This window comes from Cygnus olor, chromosome Z (assembly GCF_009769625.2).
Source record: "Cygnus olor isolate bCygOlo1 chromosome Z, bCygOlo1.pri.v2, whole genome shotgun sequence".
Classification (NCBI taxonomy): Eukaryota; Metazoa; Chordata; class Aves; order Anseriformes; family Anatidae; genus Cygnus; species Cygnus olor.
In genome coordinates, this window is record NC_049198.1 from 29277764 (window position 1) to 29297733 (window position 19970).

General features: G+C 42.5%; 2 protein-coding genes across 3 annotated transcripts in view; one reads left to right on the plus strand and one right to left on the minus strand.

Annotated features, from left to right (window-relative positions):
- LOC121061857 (programmed cell death 1 ligand 1-like) overlaps nt 1–19970 on the plus strand; it is a 287916-nt gene that overhangs the window by 34545 nt on the left and 233401 nt on the right. The gene's annotated exons all lie outside the window — the stretch shown is intronic.
- On the minus strand, nt 655–15116 carry AK3 (adenylate kinase 3). Of its 2 annotated transcripts, XM_040541284.1 has the most exons (6): nt 14889–15084; nt 14532–14662; nt 11006–11125; nt 4535–4707; nt 2481–2599; nt 655–1110 (listed from the first exon to the last, which is right to left on the minus strand). In XM_040541284.1, exons 3-6 carry the CDS (start codon nt 11064–11066, stop codon nt 987–989), a joined length of 477 nt encoding a protein of 158 aa, XP_040397218.1. In that variant the 5' UTR covers nt 11067–11125; nt 14532–14662; nt 14889–15084; the 3' UTR covers nt 655–986. The 2 variants fall into 2 exon arrangements, with proteins under 2 accessions (XP_040397218.1, XP_040397217.1); XM_040541283.1 differs by lacking the exon at nt 14532–14662 and having other exon boundaries at nt 14889–15116.

The window sequence follows — 19970 nt, forward strand, 5'->3', positions numbered from 1 at the left end:
AAAACAACTTACTAATTTGACCAAGGCAATTCATGGCACTGGCATCTATGAAGAGAGATTTTTCCGAAGACAATAAAGACATGTTCACTGGTCAATATTGCCTAGCTACAGGCTTACCAGATTAGTGATTCAGTGTCTGCTGTTTTTTTTTTTTACTGTCTTACACAACTGCACAAAGACAGAGGCTTTACCAAGTATGTTACACATCATTAAACTATTTTTCATGCTAGCAATTTAGCTGAAGGCAGAAACAGAATCATAGTAGTAAGGCAAATCATCAAAGCAAGTGTCAAGGGCAACTTAAACCCAGCAATATCAACCTAGCTAAAGGAAGTGACCATTTTCCAACCTCTATCTATGTAAGGAAGAAATTTTTTACAAGGAGGGTGGTAAGGAGCTGAAACAGGTTGCCCAGAGAGGTTGTGGATGTCCCGTCGCTGGAGGTGTTTAAAGTCAGGCTAGACATGGCTTTGAGCAACCTGATCGAGCGAAACATCCTTTCCTGTGGCAGGGAGTTTGGAGTAAATGATTGTTAAAGGTTGATTGTTAAAAGGTTGTTCCTTCCAACCTATTCTGTGTTTCCATGCCAGTTCTGGTCTGAAAGTACTTTTTGCAGACTGGTAGTCAGTTCATGAATGATTAAGTCAACCAAGATGCTTTGTAGTTAAGCTGTATTCTGAAATGTGTTTCCTTCACCATTCAGTATTGCCAAACATGAATATTTTCTGATTAACAGAGACACAGCAGTAGGTGCTTTTGTTAAAGACAGTTACTATATTACAAAAATTAGGCATATCTAATATTAAAAACAAATACAGCATTAAAGTGAGACCCACATGAGACAAAGTTTTATCTAAAGGTAGGTTAAGGACAACAGCAGAACTTAATTATTGATCAGTCTGGTACACTACTTCAAGAAATTCTTGACTGCTGAATCTCGTGATCATGTGCGTGCTACGACAGATGAGCAGATGATAGACCTAATTTCACCTGGGAGTGGCAGCATCTTTCTGGCTCACATCTGGCAACTTGGTTTGGAGAAAAGCATAGATATGTGGCCAGATTTTATTGGTTTCTGTTCCAGAGAAGGATTTCAACAACCCTTTTTCCCTGAGGAAGAAAAAGAAAAAAGCATTACAGAAGTCAAGTTGTCTGAGCATTCCAGGATCTCCACCTCACTCTAAGATTGCCATGGCAGAGCATGCTAGTACATGGGACTTAATGCCAGGAGCAGTCACAACATTGGGAATGTAGGTTGGACATGCATTACTCTGTTCCTCAGATAGTTAGCTGTTGGCCACATCAGTTCAAAAACTTGGTAGCTGTCCACAGAGTGCTTAATAACAAGCTATGATGAGTAAAAATATGAAGAAGTAATCAAGTCATACAGCACATCCTACATAGCAGCCATCCAAATAACTGTGAATTTTAAAGTCAGACCTCAAGGATCAAAGAACATGCATCAGCACAAGCAAGCAACCCAGACACAATCAAGGTATTTTGAATTAGTTCCAATAGTTAGCTTTATCTGCAAAGTATATTGTTATAACTAATAATATTAGCTTAGGCCTGTGTTTTACTGTGGTGCCTTGAGGCAGAAAAACATTTTAAAGCTACTGGTCAGGAAAAATCACTGTCAGCCCAGAAAAAAATCCCTTCTCTAAAACTGAACCAATCCAAAGATGGAGCTTTCAGTTTTCTACTCAGCAGTTTTGGTAGAGGGTAAGGAAGGGTGGTGGATATGGAAAGATAGAGGACAGTCACTTCAGGGTGTTGTTACAAAAAATCTGGTGTGTTTGTCTAGGCACAATAAGACTGCAAGCCTCTATGCAGTGATATAGTATTATGTATATATTACTAATGTTTTATTTGCACAGCAGACCAGCTTAACATGAAGAGGGTCTTTGTATACAGTTTTGGCCTTTAAAAGAATTAATGATTTGTTATCATTCCAAAGTGCTAATGGCTCTAGTATTCTCAAATAGCTAGTTATTAAGAGTCTTGCCTGCTGTGCATGTCACAGTCCTGTTCTTATAACTGCCACTTCTGAATTCCCATTAACAGTTTTTTCTATTAATATATCAGTTTCTTGACCCCTTGTCTATTATGAGGGCTTCTACTTACACATCCAGAAAGAGAAAATACTGTCCAAGTTTCCAGGATGAGAACTCTCTGTTGCCCTACTGAACAGAGCAATGTTGCTCAGAACACAAATATAACTTAGTGAATAACGCACAGTACTCTTTGAAAAGCTAAATACAGTTGCAGTTAAAGGCTCTTTCACTAAGCTAGCTCCTGAACAGTTTTCAAGCAACAGTCAAAATCATACTAATTTTACTGGTTTTATTTCTTACAGAGCTGTTAAAAGATACACTGCTACTCATACCATGTTCGCTGTTGTAATAATATCATCTCTGTAACTGCAGAAATTTGTTCCTTGCTGTGCTAACATGGAAGCAGCATAGTATTTTACTACTTACCGATAATATTCTAGAACAGGTCTTGTTTCTGCATCGTAAGCCTGCAGCCTCTTGGTAACCGTCTCTGGCTTATCATCATCTCGCTGAACAAGTGGTTCTCCAGTAATATCATCAATGCCCTGGTTATGGTTAAAAGCAAACACCAATGTATATTTCTGTTTAAGTATGTTTTGTGTAACTTTCTGTTTAAATTGCAGACAGTTTCCATTTAGTCCAAGTATAAATTTTTGCTTAGAAAGAGAAAGGTTACCATCTATATCTTATCTGGAATATAAGATGTTGACGTTCAAGTAAGACAGTCCACCAGTTAAAAACATTTTCTCAGTATTGACAATGAACATCAGGTTATAGTTACTTGACTAATTTGAACTCTCAAACATTTGTTGAATACTGGGAATATGGGGACAAAACTGTCTGTCATGGTTTTGGCTGGGATAGGGTTAATTCTCTTCTTCCACATGATATCGTGTTTTGGATTTACAAAGGAAAAGAAGATTGTTGGTAACATGCTAATGCACAACAGCAAACAAGCAAGAGGACAATTTGGCCTTTGTTTGACAACAGTGAAATAGAGAAAGGAATTAATGATCTTTTTAAGTCACACTGCAGAAAGCTTAATATTTAGCAACTCTGTACATCAAAATATGGCATAGAAGCCTACAAAAATCTTTCTATGATTTAGTGAACAGAGGCAGGGTTTTGCTGTGTGAACTATGACAACTACTTTAGTACACATTTCACAACCAGTTTCTTGAAGGGTTTCTCAAAGGTTTCTATCTAACTTCTGTGCAGGCAACCATAATAGTGCCTTAGTTGTACCTATTAAATATTCAGCCTGCAGTTTTGTATTAACTGTAAAGCCATAATCCTTTAGTTTTGTTGAGCAAGTAAGCAGTTAATTTTTTTTTCAGGTCTGCCAGATAACAAAGACAACTATATTTCAGCTATTGAGCTCCATTCCACTGTTTCACTTAAATACTCTAAAAACTACTATAATATGTTGTGATATGCTTGCTTCACTAATTAAGTAAAAAGCAGAGTGGAGTATTCCCTATAGCAAAGCTGTCACAGCTGAAACCCACCCTTTGGTATGTCTGTTAATTCACTTTTGCTACTTGCCTATATTCTTCTGCAATTAAAAATAACCGTAACTTAAACACCATGTTCTAAACAATACATCGGCAGTGTTTCCAGTTGCTCACTTAAAGCGCTTACCTGTTATTTTAGCTGGTCTCTTTTCCTGAAACACTGAAAACTCAAAAATACAAAGCCTGCTATGATTCTGACTCAACTTATTAGAACTTCCAGGCAAAATGTGATGCTGCAACAGGTAAGCCATTTAGAGTTAAGGATGAAACACTGCTTTAAGCAGAGATGCACCAAAGCTAATCTCAGTACCTCAAAAATGTTTAGGGTAATAATGTATATTCATTATCTTTCTGTTTACTATTCTTGCTTATGGTGTCTTAAGCCATAACCTCTGTTCTGTTGACAAGCTTCTCTGACTACCAAGTTTCTACATCGAATTTTGCAGTATGACAATGGTTCCTCTGAAAATTTTCATCTTGATTAAACAGCAACACAGGGAAAGCATTAAGAGGATCCCTCTGATTGGTAGTAGTACCTGACTTAGTGTGCATCCTAGATACAAAGAATCAATCTCTGGAGGAAGGGAAACTGTACATTTTGGACATTACAGTTAGCAACTGCAGAGCAGGCTGAGAATATGCCCAGCTCATATGCCAGTGTGCAAGTCTTCCACATCAGTGAACAACTAACAAGAGCTTATGAAACAGTATGCAGAATTGGCACCATGGTGTTTCACTCTGCAGAGGATAAGCACATTGCCCATCAGCTTCAGCTTCTAACAAGGCACTGGCATACCCTGAGAGGCAGTGTGTTATCAGGCAGCTTCTGTTCACTTAAGAGATGAAATGAGCAGTTTTCTTCTGAGCTACTGTATTTTGCAACAACATATGCATAATATTTTAGTACAATCATCAAATGCAGTGCAGCATTTATTTAGCACCAACATTAATATGTGTACTGCTTACCCGCACTTTAGGAGGACTGAATTCAAGATTGTAGACTCTGCCACTAGCAGGGTGGATCCAACGTGCTGTGAGCCGACGTTTTATGTTTTCAAATGGTACATCTAGGTCGATCACAGTGTCTATTTGACAAACTTTATCCAGGGCTTCTGCCTGAGCAACCGTTCTAGGGAAACCTTTTCAAAGGAAATGACTCCATAAAAATCCAAAGACAGAGTTATAGTCAGAATTAGCTGGATTTGATCATTAGAGAAACCACCAGTCAGACAAAAAAAATGCATTATCATGCTGTAAAGGTGGAAGAGACATCAGATTTTTTTTTACAAGACATTGCACTTTGCTCTATGAACTCAATGGCTCCGGTGGACTGCCTTCAAAGGCTCATGTTATTAGTAAATAAATCTAATGTAACTTAAGAAAGAGGGGGGGAAATTGAGAAAAAGAAAAGCAAGGTCTCCACAAAGACTTTATGATGAAAAATTGACCACAAGTTTAATGATCAAAGCTGCTGTAGAACACGCTATTGCAACACAGACTCACTAGACTAACACCTCTACCCACTAAATTCTTGCATAGTCTCACACTTTTCAGTTGTTTGTAATTTTCATTATACAAGTAATCTTCTCCTTAAAGGCAAGTACTGATAGATACAAAGTTAAGAAACTCATCTTTGCATGGCATTGATTGATGCAAGCATTGTCCAAGTAAGAAACTAGCTAAAAATTAGTCTTCCAAAAAAAAAAAAAAAAAAAGGTAATACTCTATTGCCTTAAGGCTTCTGTGTCTTGTCCACTGTATCTCAAAAGAAAGAACTGATTCACTCGAGCCAAGCTCTTGCTTGGCTGACAGACCTGGTTTGCATCACAGTCATCGACTGCCCTCATCCCATTTCTCTCATGTTCCCATAAGCACATGGAAGTGCTTCTAAATGTTTAAAGCAGAGGGAGAGTGAGGACTCCAGCACTTGCTGTTCTTTCATACTACTGACAAGCTATTCAGCCACCATACATCTTAGTTATGCAGCTGAAAAATGAGTTTTCCTTAGACTGTTCTGAGAAACATCCTCGACAAAAATAAGTGCCTTTAGATAAGCATTTCAGTGAAACCAGCAGTTGCTGCATACGGAGTTTTCTCATTACAGAGAAAATAATCTACAAGATGTGATAAACTGGGAAGAATCTAGGAACACACAGAGAAATGCCCTAATTATACAGCAGATAAATCTAAGCAGATTATACCCACATGCACAACTCAGATTGCTACATCTACTATGATTCTAGAAGCCACCAGTGGAAATGTGTATCTGGCTATGTATGCACACAAGCAGCTCACCAGCTCTATTCAGTCTGACCTGGCTGACCTCAGCTGTTTGTTTTGAGTTGCTGTTATCAAACTAAAGACCTTCCGTTTAACATATTTCAGCAGAATACTATTGTTCCTATAAAGCTGTTTATGCCAGAACTATCAACCAGCGTAATTCACCAAACCTCTGTTTGAGCTGAGACAAAATTCCTGCTCCGGAACTTTAAAGAAGGCATCACATTAACATGCAACAGAAATAAATTTATTTTCTCATGCTCTCCATCTCATCCTCCAGTTGGCTGTTAATAGTTGCCAGAGTGCCCAGCTATACTGCTACACATGCAGATCCACAAGACTGGAACTGCATGTACACAGGACCAGGAATTAAGTTAACATTACTTTACTGATTATTTTCCATTGCAGTCTCCACTGTGGGGATTAAGACTTTGTCTTCACAAAAGCAGAACAAAAGTGGGAATAAAGCCACTGAAATAGATCACTGCACTAGAAAATTATAATAAAGCACTAAGGGACAAAGAATCATGAAATTATAGAACGGTTTGGGATGGAAGTATCTAGAGTATCTTGTGAAATAACCATGCATCCCAGTTTTGTGTTGTCTGGGTGCTTGCTGAGGGTGCACTCTGTGGCACTGATGAAGATGTTAAACAATACTGGATCCAGTATTGACCTCTGTGCTACACCAAGAATGACTTGCTTCCAGCTGAACTTTGTGCCCAGCTGTTCAGCCAGTTTCAGTCTGCCTCACTGTACACTAACCCGTACTTTGCCAGTTTGAGGATGTTAGTGGAGACAGTGTCAAAAGCCTTACTAAAGTCAAGGTAAACAATATCCATTGCACTCCTCTCATCCAACAAGCCAGTCACCTCACTGTAGAAGGCTATCAGGTTGGTTAAGCATGACTTCCTCTTCATAAATCCACGCTGCCTACTTCTGAATACCATCATATCCTTCGTTGTGTTTTCTAGGACTAGTTGCTCTGTTACCTTCCCAGGGACTGCAGTGAAGCTTCACATCCTGTAGCTCCTTGCATTTTTCTTCTTGTCTTGCTTACTATAGGAGAGACATTTGCTCTCTCCCAGTCTTCAGGAACCTCTCCCAATTGCTCTGATGTCACAAAGATATTTGAGAGTCGACTTGCAATGATGTCAGCCAACTCCCTCAGCACTCTCAGGCCCCATGACCTTACATATTTTCAGTTTGGTTACATTCTCTCTAATCTGGTCTTCCTCCATGGATTATGTCTTATTTGTTCCAAACTTTTCCTCTGTTTTCTGAGGCCTGGGACTCCTGATGGTCAGTTTTACTGGTAAAGACCAAGGCAAAAAAGCTACTGAATACCTCAGCCTTTTCCATGGCCTTTGTCACCAATGCCTCTGCCCCAGTCAGTATGGGCACACATCTTCTCTAGTCTTTCTTTTGCTATTTATGCACTTGTGGAGTCTTTTCTTGTTACCCTTCGCATCCAGAAATCTTGGCAGATTCAACTCCAGGTGGGCCTGACCTTTCCTAATGCTATACCTGGCAAGACTAGACAGGAACTCGATAACCCTCCTGGGTCACCTGCCCAGCTTCTACCTCTTAGACACATCTTTTCTATGTCTTGAGTTCATTTAGGAGCTCCTTACTCATTCATGGAGGCCTTTGTTCAATTTCCTACATGTTGAGATGGACCTTCCTTAAGCTTTAAGAAGATGGTCCTTGAATATCAACCAACTCTTGCGGAGCCCTCTTCTTTCCAGGACAATATTCCTGTTTTATTTTATTTTTTTCCTCTAAGCAGATTGCTGAAGAGGCAAAATCAGATCTTCTGAAATCCAGGGCTGTGGTCCTGGTTTTTGCCTTGATACCTCCTCTCAGGGTGCTGACCTTCAAGATCTCATGGTCACTGCAGCCAAGGATGACCTCAACCTTCTTATCTGCAACCAGTTCTTCCTAGGTTATAAATATCAGGTCTAGGAGAGCACCTATACTTGTTGGCTCCTTGACTGCCTATGCTAGGAAGTTGTAATTGCTGTAATCGCTGCAGTCTGGAAATCTAGATCACTTGAGCCCTGCTACGTTGTCCTTCCAGCAAAAATCAGGTTCGTTCATGTGCTGCAGGAGGACCAGGGCCTGTGAAGTCAGGCTTCTTCCAGTTGTTTGAAGAAGGCCTTATCTACTTCTTTCAGCCTCTTCAGTTCTATTAGCCTTCCATTATATGACACATGCGTCAGCCCCATGTACATTCCGATGCACCTCTGCTGGCCTGTCCCATCTGGCACTCTCTGTCTTCTATTGGAGAGCCTAAATCTGGACCAAGCCCTCCAGATGTAGTCTCCCAAGTGCTGAACGGAATTAAACGATTACTTTCTTTAACCCACTAGCTGCAGTCTAACAGCCTAGGATGTGGCTGAGCTTCTTTGCTGAAAGGCCATACTGGTGGCTCAGGTTCAGCCTGCTCACCAAACCCCCCAGGTCTTCTGCAAAGCTACTTTCTAACAAGACAGCACTCAGTCACTACTGACTGTTGTATGGGGTTAGACCATCCAAGGTGCATGAGCTTCCATCTACCTTTGCTGGACTCCGCAACACTCCTGACGGTCCATTTGTGCAGCCATTTGAGGTCTCTCTGCCCTCTGGCACATCAAATGCCCCTCCCAGCATGGTACTGTCTGGGAACTTGCCTGGGTGCACTTTGCTGTGTTCTTTATGATATTTAGAAACAGTAACTGTTGTTTGCTGTGTATTGATCATAGAACAGAATCACAGAATAGTTTGGGTTGGAAGGCACCTTAAAGATCATCTCATTCCAACTGCCCTGCAATGGTCAGGGACACCTCCCACCAGACCAGGTTGCTCAAAGCCTCAGCCAGCCTAGCCTTAAACACTTTCAGGGATGGGGCATCCACAGCTTCTCTGGGCAACCTATTCCAGTGTGGCACCACACCCTGAGTAAAGAATTTCCTCCTAAAATCTAGTCGGAATCTACTCTCTTTTAGTTAAAAGCCATTATCCCTTGTCCTATCACTACATTCCCTGACAAAGATACTGTATTCCCTCTCCTGCTTTACTGTAGGCCCCCCTTTAGGTACTGGAAGGCTGCTGTAAGGTCTTTCCAGAGCCTTCTCCAGGCTGAAGAACCCAATCTCTCTCAGACTGTCTTCATAGGAGAGGTGCTCTGGCCTGCTGATCATCTTCATGGCCCTCCTCTGGACTCATTCGTATCACTCCATGTCATACTCGTGCTGGGGGTCCCAGAGCTGAATGGAGGACTCCAGGTGGGGTCTCACAAGAGCAGAGTAGAGGGGGAGAATCACCTCCCTTGACCTACTGGCCGCGCTGCTTTTGGTGCAGCCCAGCCAGCATACAGTTGGCTTTCTGGGCTGCAAGCACACATGACTGGCTCATGTTGAATTTCTCATCAACCAACACCCAAGGCCCTTCTCCACAGAGCTGCTCTCAATCCATTCTCTGCCCAGCCTGTATCTGTGCTTAGGGGTGCCATGCAACTCTTTGAGTGCAACCAGCCAGCCAGTTCCCTACTCACTGAGTGGCCCATACATTAAATTCATTCTCTCCAATTTAGAGACAAGGATATCATGGGGGACAGTGTCAAATGCTTTGCACAAGTCCAGGTAGATGACGTCAGTTGCTCTTTCCCTAGTCACCAATGCTGTAACCCCATCAGAGAAGGCCACCAGATTTGTCAGGCACGATCTCCCCTTAGTGAAGCTATGTTGGCTGTTACCAGTCACCTCCTTCATTTCCATGTGCATCAGCATATTTTCCAGGAGGATCTGCTCCACAATCTTTCCAGGTACAGAGAAGTATAGACTGACTGGCCTGTAGTTCCCTGGGCATTCATTTTTTTCTGTTTTTGAAAACTAGGGTTATGTTTCCCCTCTTCCAGTCAGTGGGAACGCCACCAGACTGCCACAACTTCTCAAATATGATGGACAGTAGTTTAGCAACTACATCCACCACTTCCCTCAGGACCATTGGATGCGTCTCACCAGGTCCCATGGACTTGTATACCTTCAGGTTCCTTAGATGGTCTTGAACCTGATCTTCTCCTACAGCAGGCAGTTCTCCCTGCCTTTGCCTTATGCAACTTGGGCAGTATGGCTAGAGCATTTAACAGTGAAGACTGAGGCAAAGAAGTCGATGAGTACCCATAACCCGGGTAACCAAATCACCTGTTTCCTTCCAGAGAGGGCCCACATTTTCCCTCATCTTCCTTTTATCACTAACACAGAGGACTGTGGATGTTTCACACCCTGCAAACCAAAAGCCACACCAACAGTTTTTTAGTTTTATCTACTGAGACAAGTTGTGACCAGAATCTGAAAACACACACATCCACCCTAGACTCTATCTTTGTGATGCACATCCAACCATACTGCCGAGGGCTGGAGACGCAAAAGCCACTTGGTCCAAGATGACAGTGGCAAATGGATTTTCTCTCAATTCTGAATGCTGAAGCTATGTGCTTACAATGCAGAATTCCAGTCCTATTTGCTCTAGAGAGCAGAACCAATAACCAAATGAAAGAGACCTTTTATAACACTTGAGCAATGGTTTTGCTGGCAATATATTACACACGGCACTGCTGCAATGCTCCCTTTTCCATACTTGCCCTGTTGCTGCATCACATGCCTGCCTACCGTTCTATTTACATAACTCCTCGGCCCCTTTCGTCAAAAGCGTCCCATTTTCCAGAGACTTCTAAAAGAAGAGGCTTTAAAAATGCACTTCTCAAGGCATATTTTAAAGAATGCCTCTGTTACTAAAGGGGAAATAAAACATAAGGATTGACAAAATTTCCAGTTTTGAAATCTTACCCTTTTGAGTAAAAAGGCCTTTTCAATGTAAATTAAACATCCCTTTAACACTCTGAAGGCAGGATGGATCCTGTGCTCTTTACAGCCAAAGAAACTGGGGCAGACTGACTGCCAAATGGTTCACCACAAGCTCACAACACACGCTGTACTATGAGTACACACTTGTACTTGAAAATATATATTCGAGCATATATGAGCATATACGTAAGCATATATACTACATATTTGAGCACTACAGCTCAAGGGTGGAACCCAGCTACCCACTAGTGACCAAAGCAGTCCAAGATTTCCTCTCCTTCCATAGTGATATCCCAATATGTTAACCTACCATCCAGCAGCCAGTTGTACCGATCTAGACCTTTTAGTTCATTCAGCATCAGCCGTGTCATGATGTCATCTGGAATAAGCCGTCCTTGATCAATGTAGGACTTGGCAAGGATTCCAACTTCTGTGAAAGTAAGAAGAATCACATTACAGTGCCTGTGAACTCCAGCAACTGAAAAAGAAAGAAAGCCCACAACACTGTAAACATTTTGTTTTAATCAAGATGGCACAGAATGGGGAAGCCATTAACCAGACAGACTGTACGCTTGCTGAATTTCAAGAGATAATCGGTTGGGATCTAACCTTACAAATGTGTATCAGACTAATTTGGTCAGTCTGTAGCTCCACAGACAGCAATGGGGCATTCAGCTCACTTCTTTCCCCACACACCCCCAAATAATTTTACTAGTACGCATTTGAAAGATAAAGTTCCAAAAACTAGAAACAGAAAGAGTCTTCAAAAGAATAATGAAGAAATTTAAAGCATCCAGGCTCAATAAGATGTCAGCCCTCAGACTTCCTGCTGAGGAATTTATTTTCTCAGTGTAGTGGCCAGTTATCATCTTATGACTTCAGTATGAAAAGAAACTCCACTAGTATTTAAGACAGCAGTATGCAATGGGACACGCTTGCCAGAAACGTATTTTTATAATTACTAGAGTTACAAGAGAACGTTTATAGACATTGTAAACTATTTATAGAAGTGCACAGTCACTAGTATTTTCCCATGGCACCAACTAACCTTTAATACCAGTCATTTAGCCCACTGGCTTAAATATCATACACGCATCACAGATCCGGAAATCACACCATGCTCTGACATCACATGCAGTAGTGTGCTGTAGGTCACCCGAGCCATGGCTACTGCCAAGAAGAAATCCATTTGCCTGGGCCGTGTTCTGAGCACAAAGCCTCCATGACCCTAGGTTATAAAACAATTACCTAATTCTGTGAGTCACCCTGAATAGCAGCTAAATTGTTTTTCAGTTGTGGAGCTGCTGAAGCACTTACTATAGGCTAATTCAGATCTAGTTACAGGACATTAAATGGGAGAGAAAATGGGATGGACTGACATTACTGATACAATCACTTTCAGCAGGAAGCACTGAAAAATGTGAGTCCCATCCCTGAATGTGGTATTAAAAAGTGCAATGTACAATGACTCTTCTTCAGACAAGACCAATGAAAAGCACGAGATGCCGTCAAGTAATGCAAATGGTAGCTTTGGTGTTAAAAAAAAAAAAAAAGGAGGGGCAATAGAAGGACAACTTCCCCATATGGCATGTTTACATCTACAGATAGGCTTTGAAAAATCTGAAAATACTTAAAACAGTATAAAATATGCACAGTGCACCAAGGTCAGGCTTCAAATAATTGCCACAATGTGGAAAAGAGTCAGACTCAGAAAAAGCCAGACTCAGATGCTTTGAGGACCCCAGCACAGTAAACTGGAAAGAAGATGACAGCCTGTTTGAGTACAAAGTACCTGTTCTTTTCCATACCTCACTTCTTCAAGGTCAGTAAGTCATACCTTTTTTATTATCCTAGTGCACTTAGAACTATGTACCTGCAAAACAGTCTGGAAAGAGGAATAAACTACATCTAGATAGTTTAACGTGCACTTGATGCCCAAAGCTGTTACTGATTTACATCACAGTATTGCTATAGCCACAGTTACCTAAGAATATGTGCAAGGCAATCTCAGGAGAGAACAGCAATACCAACATACTTTGGAAAGACAGATGAGCTTTTGGGCATAGAGAGGCTTAGTGTATGGTGAGCTCTAAGGCACACAGGTCCTATTATTAGACCAGCAGAATGGCAAACACGTTGCCTCTCGCTACAAACCTCAGATCATCTAGAAAGTCAACTATTGCAGGAAGAAAAAATAGGCATGACTATTACCATAAGACTGAATAGTTATGCTAGGACAAGAAAGTTTTTACCTTTTTCTGTTGGGGGGGGCAGAACTAGTGAGGTTTGGGTTGTTTTTTGTTGTTGTTCTGTTTTATTTTAAGCTTGGGTCTGAAACCACTACAGGTATGGCAGTCTTTGGCATTAAAGGCAACACCATTTTCTTTCATGTCTAGGTGGTAACAGATATCTCTGCCTAAAGGTTTTGCAGAAGATAGGCATGTCCGAACTGCATACAGTGAACAAGCTCTAGCCATACTCAGACTGCAGGCTGCTTAGCGCTACAAGAGAGGCTGTCGTCAACTCTCCATCCTCCAAAGCAGCAGAACGTGGCAATAACTGCAACTTGCTAAGGACACGTTTAACAGGACTTTTCAAAAAAGACCACTTTCAAAAGACAGTAAATGCTAATAACAGCCCCATACAGCTCCTGTTAATTGTATTTTGTTTTCAATATGTTTTGACTGTTCAACCTAGCCTAACGGTTCCCAAAGCACTGGGCACTGAAGAACTCTTGTATTATCACCAAAACTCATTTCTTCTTTCCCTCGACTATGCTCATCAAAGCTCTCCAAGCTGCCTCTCGTACCATTTTACCTTCCTCAGCACACTATCTGCTCCTGCTACCTCAGTGCTCATCTCACGTTTGGAGACCATTGCTGCAAACAGCAGCTCACTTTCAATAACATTAAGACAGAGTTTCATCTGGGTTAATTAGTGAGCAGGAAACTCTGTAGCAGATTAGGTTCCATGACAACTAATGCTGAGTGAACTTTATCACATTTTACACTGACTTCTGTCCTCACACACTGTTTTTCAGCGTGTCTGCTGCACTTCATTTTTACATCTCCATTCTCTTTCACATCCTTTCATCCGTCCAGTCCATTTTGCAGTTTTCTTTACACTGCTTCATGGTTCCCTCATCAAAGCAAGCAATGGGGTATTTCCACTTGCCGTTTATTCTTCTGACACACCCCTCAGCTTGACTTTGGTACTCTTTGATCTTGCTTCCAAGGTATAACGCTCATTGCCAAGAGCAGAAAACTGAAGCATTTCATAAACAGCATATTTCTTTCCTCTTCTGGAATACCTTCCCTTCTCACTAGATATTACTTATACTGAAGGTTCATAACTACCAATTTTGGTTTTGTGAGCCCCTACAGAGAACAACTTACCCTATCACTATGAAACAGATAAAGCATGAATGTGTTCAGATATGCCTGCACAACTGGTGCTCTGAGCAAATATTTAACTTGGAGACACCAACCATAGCGAGGTCAGTCAACTAAGCCAAAGTCATTATTCTTACAGAGCAAACATAGTTTGTGTGAAAAGGGATGTGGAAATTAAAAGCAACCAAATGATTTCATAATACGGACAATTTTTCACCTTCAAACATGCTTACAAGCTGTCAAAACCAAGCCTGCCTGTTACCTAACCTACTGCAGTATTGGTGAAGCTGAGGTAGCCCTCCACAGCTTCCAGGTGCTGGCAACACCACCACCCTCACCTCACCACACACAGCCTCAAACAGTACTCCCAAGATTTCCAACCACAACATGAATGCAGCTGATGTGCATGCCAGAAAGGGACCTTCCTTCACTGCAAAAACCCACCAGAGAGGCGTGTGGGGGTATCTCGGTGGAGAGACGGAGGGTCCAGAACCACACGGTAAGCGTAGTTCGCACCACCACCTAATGCCGGCGAGCCCACACACACAAGATGCCACGACCTAGCAGCAGGGTAACTAATTAAAACAAACAAACAAATAAACAGAAGGCAAACGGCCTGAAAACGTCGCCACTGCTTTTCGGTAACCGCCGCAGCGCACAGCCCGCCCGCTCGTGACCGGCATGTCGGAGGGGCTCCACCGCGGAGCTCCAGGAAGAGGAGGGGGGAAGGAGGTCGGAAAGGAGCTTCCTGGCCCCCGTGGCTGGCTAGGGGCAGACGGGAGCTCCGTCGCCGCCGCTCACCTGTCCTCCTCTGCATGTTGTCCCTCAGCAGGTCCCCGCTGGAGAGGTGCTTCAGCCCGAAGTGCTTGATAATCCGCGCCGAGATCGTGCCCTTTCCCGAGCCCGGGGGGCCCATGATGACGGCGCGCAGCAGCGTCGGCGCCACCATTCCGCGGCGGCCGCCGGGCCTTGCTCGCCGCCACGGCCCACGCCGGGCGTGGCGCGGCGGGGAGAAGGGGGAGAGCGGCCCGCGGCGGCACCGCCTCTCCCCGGGCGGCGCCTCGGCCGCGAGCGGGGCCGGGGGTGGCGGGGAGCCGGGCGGAGGCCTGCGGGCGCGGGGAGCGGGGTCCCGGTGACAGCTGCGCTGGCAGGTCGCCGTCAGTCAGCCCCGGGGGCAGAGGAGGGAAGGAGCTTCGCGTGAAAGCCCAGAAATAGCCCACAAAATATCGAGACTGAAGCAAGCCACGTTAAAAAGGGAAGCATCAGAGAGCCCTTGACAAAAGCACTGAGACAAGGAAACAACCGTATATTACTGCCACCCTCCCAAAAAAATACAAGAAATGGGGAGCGTGCCCACTGATGTTTACAACCCCCATGATGTCCACACTCCTGCTCACCAAGAAGCCCTTGTGACAGCCTGAGGCATCTCCCAGGCCTTCCCCCACCCTGCCCGTGGTGCAGGAGCTCCACCAGGGCCCCTCGGTCCCTGCCCTGGCCATAGGAATGCCTTTTCCCACTCCTCACCCTGCATTGTTTGGATTTCCCAGATCAGCCTTGGATGTGGCTTGTTATCTGGCTGTCACTGAGCGATCGCTGAGCTGTTGACACATGCTGCTGCTGTCACTGCCCTGCTCTGCTCACCCCCACTCAGGTGCCATATGGCTGTGCTGTGGTTACTTCAGCTCCGGGCTCACTCACCCCCATGCAGCAGCTCTGCTCTCGCCGCTCTCTGTCATAAAGCTCCAACCAAATGGTAGTGGGCAGATATGTGGCCTGAGCTTAAAGATACTTGGGCCTGAGCTTGAAGATACTTGAATGTGCACAGCTGCAAGTTGTCCTTGGTCTGAGCGCTGCTGTTTCAATGATATCCAGAGGTCCCGTCCCACCACCGCGATTCAGTGATTCTCAGGAGAACACTTTTCACCAAAAGTGAATATAGTACGGAGTGTTAAATGTTCATTGCCATGTCCACAGCAGGAAGAATAAGCCTTCCAGGTAAGGGTTCTGGAGATCTTGCAATTGGATCTCAGCCATTGTGAGCAAGGATAGCAGAAGTGAAAAGGGATCTCACAGAAAGCAGAACTAAAGACAAAATGCACATTAATGAAATTCAGCTATCCTTTTTATAACTTTGTTTAATTGAAATCGTTTTACGAGTCCTTTGCAACAACAAGAGAAAAACACTCCAATGGACATGTGGTATTTAACAACAGTATGAAAACAGCCCAAAGAACCGTCAGTAGAGGACATGAATAGCCTTAACATTCAAGTATGAAAACACTGGCTGAGCACAGAAATCTTGGTATATAAGCATAAATCTTAATACACTGAGTAAACCCCATAACTGAACCTATCACTACCTTTCTTTATTCCAGAATGCAGGAGGACAGAAAGAGTGAAATATTTAGGGCTTTAGGGGTGTTCCCAGGGAAACAACTCAGTCTGCCAAAGCACTAGTTGCATTCACAGGCTGCAACACAACTTGGCAATAAAAAGATATTTAAACATTAGAAGCCATGCTATTTATTTGCAGCTTAACACTTCACATAACCTTTTGAACGGTGGAAATTCACAAAATGTGTAGAAGAGGTCTGAGTGTTTCTAAAGCAAATTTGTGGGGAAAGGGAAGATATAATATGAAATTAATAGGCAACAAATGCTAGATTTGTCAGAAAGATCAGTAAACCTTATCTCCAAAGTCACCACATCTAAAAAGCAGAAACAATTTATCTGTGTGTTAAAGAAGGAACTTGGGGGTCATCACCCCTGCGGCACTAATGAGCAGCTCAGAAAAACTACAGAGTACAGCAAAAATAATCCTGCTGTCAATGACTACTTAGAAACGTGTCTGGACTTCAGAAAGGATAGGCAATGGCTAATGGCACTTATCCATGGAGAGGCACTTCCTGCCACAGACACACTCTTACTAGCATAAGGTCTTTGCAGAACAAAATATGGGTAACTTCATTACAAAATTTATGTAGTAAAATAAATTATTATTCCCTTCTCCTCAGCTATCTTTGTCAGAGTACAACCCTCATCCTAGCAATTTTGTGCAATAATTGTGACATAATCAGAAGTGCAAAAAGGAATAGTGGGAGGATCTGTAATAGTAAGACTGATAGTTTATTAGTCTGTAAAAGCAGTTCTGCATGTAAAAACATGCACATCTTCTGCAGCATCATTTTAACATTTGGAATGTGACATTTCATTATATTCATTCAGACTGAATTATTCATATCTTAGCACAGTAACCAAGGCTTAATTAATACAACCTGCACTATATTCTGAATTTACCTTTTCCTGCTTACAGACCAGATGCCTTATTCACACAAGTAGCATGTACATGTAAGTTAAAGTCCTGACTATTATTCAGTGAGATTATTGAAGTTGCCCTCATGGTAGCTGAATAGGAATCAGAACCTTGTTTTAAACTAGTCCAAATGTTCTTTCCAACAGAGAGTCTTTCAGATTTCTCAGTAGTTTTTCAAACATGAGTATTTCCTTAAAGTTCCTTATTTATGGCTAAATTGTTAAAGGAGTTCCAGTTGTGTCTTCTCCTTAGAGATCTCAGGAAGAAATTCTTCACTATGAAGATAGTGCACTGGAACAGGCTGCCCAGAGAAGCTGTGGATGCCCCATCCCTGGAGGTGTTTAAGACCAGGCTGGATGGGGCTTTGAGCAACCTGGTCTGGTGGGAGGTGTCCCTGCCTGTGGCGGGGGGGATGGAATTAGATGGTCTTTAAGGTCCCTTCCAACCCAAACCATTCTGTGATTCTGTTATCTAAATTCTTTTGAGCTTGATAAAGAATTCCTTCAGTACTTTCATGTAATTACTTCCTAAGCTTTCTATTTTACACCAAAATGGTTTCCTCTATGAGAAAGAAGTTAGAGTATTACACTGACTTTAGTAAGGTTTTTTGATTTGGTCTCCCAGATCATTTTTTTACCTCGTCTCTGATGTTTTGGTCTGGAGGGGTGGAAAATTAGATTGGTGAAAATTAGCTGGAATCAAGCTCAAATTGTAGTGGTTCACATTTCCTAGCCTGCTGTTGTGGTTTAACCCATGAGGCAGCTAAGCAGCATGCAGCCATTTGCTTGCTCTGCCCTCCCCCAGGCTCCAGTGGGACAGGGGAGAGAATCGGGGGGGGGGGGGGAAGGTAAAAGCTCATGGATGGAGATAAAGACTGTTTAATAGGACAGAAAAAGAAAATAGTAATAATTATGAAAGAATGTACAAACAAAGTGATGCACAATGCGATCTAGGCAGATGGGGAGATAGGCCAAGCAAGACTGTGATAAAATTCAACAAAGGCATGTGCAAAGTCCTGCACCTCGGGTGCACTAACTACTTGCCATAGTAGAGGCTGGGGAGTGACCTGGAATGTAACAGCTCTGCTGATAAAACCAGGTAGGTGCTGGTGGACAGCAAGATAAACAGAGATAAACAGCCTAGTATGTGCCCTGGCAGTGATGATCAGTAACATCCTGGGCTATACTGATAGAAGCTTATCCACTAGATCAGAGGAAATGATTATCCCTCTCCATTAGGCACTCCTCAGACTACATCTGGATACTGTGGCCAGTTTTAGATCCCCCAGTACAAGAAAGACGTTGATTAATTGGAGCAGGATCAGCAGGAAACAACCATGATGGTTGGGGCTGGAGAGCAGACAGTACCAGAGGCTGAGGGAACTGTACTTGTTCGACCTGGAGGGAAGGGTTCAGGGGTACCAAACAGCAGCCCTCCAATGCCTGCGAGGGGGTTACTGCAGAGGCAGAGCCAGGCTCTCTACTAAGGTGTGTGGCAGGACTCATGGAGGTTTTTAAGATCAAACTAGATAAAGCCCTGAGCAATCCAGTCTGACCTTGCTTTGAGCCAGGGGTTGAATTAGTCTGTGATGCTGTATTTTTCTAAGGTGATACCCTGTTAATTACATTAAAAAGCATCAAGTATTTATTGCATGTAGGCTAGCACACATATACAATATATTTGTGAATTCTCTCTCAAAAGAAGTATACCATCAAAAACTCTTGAGGGACAAATTCTTCCTTTTTAATTAGGTATAGGTTGAAATATTTAGTCTGAAATATCGATAGCTGCAATTGCTTGCCTTAAAGTAGCAAATCTGTGACTTTTTAGAAAGCAAACACAACCAGCTGTGATCCCTCATTTAGGTATAAATAAAGACGTATCGTTTGCAATGACATGTGAAACACTGTCACTTTGGTGGTATTATTTCTCACTTTATTAAACATTCTAATGTACTATTTTTCCCAGATGCTGAGTATTGTAAATTAAAAGCTATCTATAACAACAGCTCTCCCAAAACTCTTAACTTTCCTAGGAGATGTTTCTGAAACAGGAATTTACTGTCTATATGACAAGCTTGTTGCACTTAAAACTTTATTTCTGGCAAAGATACAACACAACACACCTCTTTTGTAAAGTCGAGAATTTATTGTTAGCATAACTGAAATAATAAGACCCTAATGTAAGAATTATCATAAATGCAGATGTAATTGTTACAGAAAAAAAAAAAAAAGAATATGTCTACACTGAAAAAGTTTCAATAGTGACAACAATAATACAGTTAAAATTGGCACACATGTGTGCACACACACACTTCTGCTGGTCTTATGTTCACTATTCTTTCCTTCCCTTGTCTCTAAGGTCAGTGGTCCCATATAGGTGAGGGGGCAGGTGTATGTTCATGTTGATGGTTTCTTCCTCTGGGGTCCACTTAGAGTCACTTTTGCATGTTTGCTAACATGCTCTTACACTTTGCTTTTTCAACACTGGTCTGCAGCTCCACAGGACATCTGAATTTACTATATACAGTGCCTTCCACAAATATTAGATAGTTTCTTTGTCCTCTTTGC

What these genes read in the sequence shown, in the direction of transcription:
- AK3 (XM_040541283.1), bottom strand. Translation starts at nt 15,036, where the DNA reads ATGGTGGCGCCGACGCTGCTGCGCGCCGTCATCATGGGCCCCCCGGGC. An exon ending in CAACATGCAGAGGAGGACAG is followed by an intron (nt 11,126 to 14,888) that starts GTGAGCGGCGGC and finishes TTACTTTCACAG; the next exon opens with AAGTTGGAATCCTTGCCAAG. An exon ending in GTACAACTGGCTGCTGGATG is followed by an intron (nt 4,708 to 11,005) that starts GTAGGTTAACAT and finishes TCCTTTGAAAAG; the next exon opens with GTTTCCCTAGAACGGTTGCT.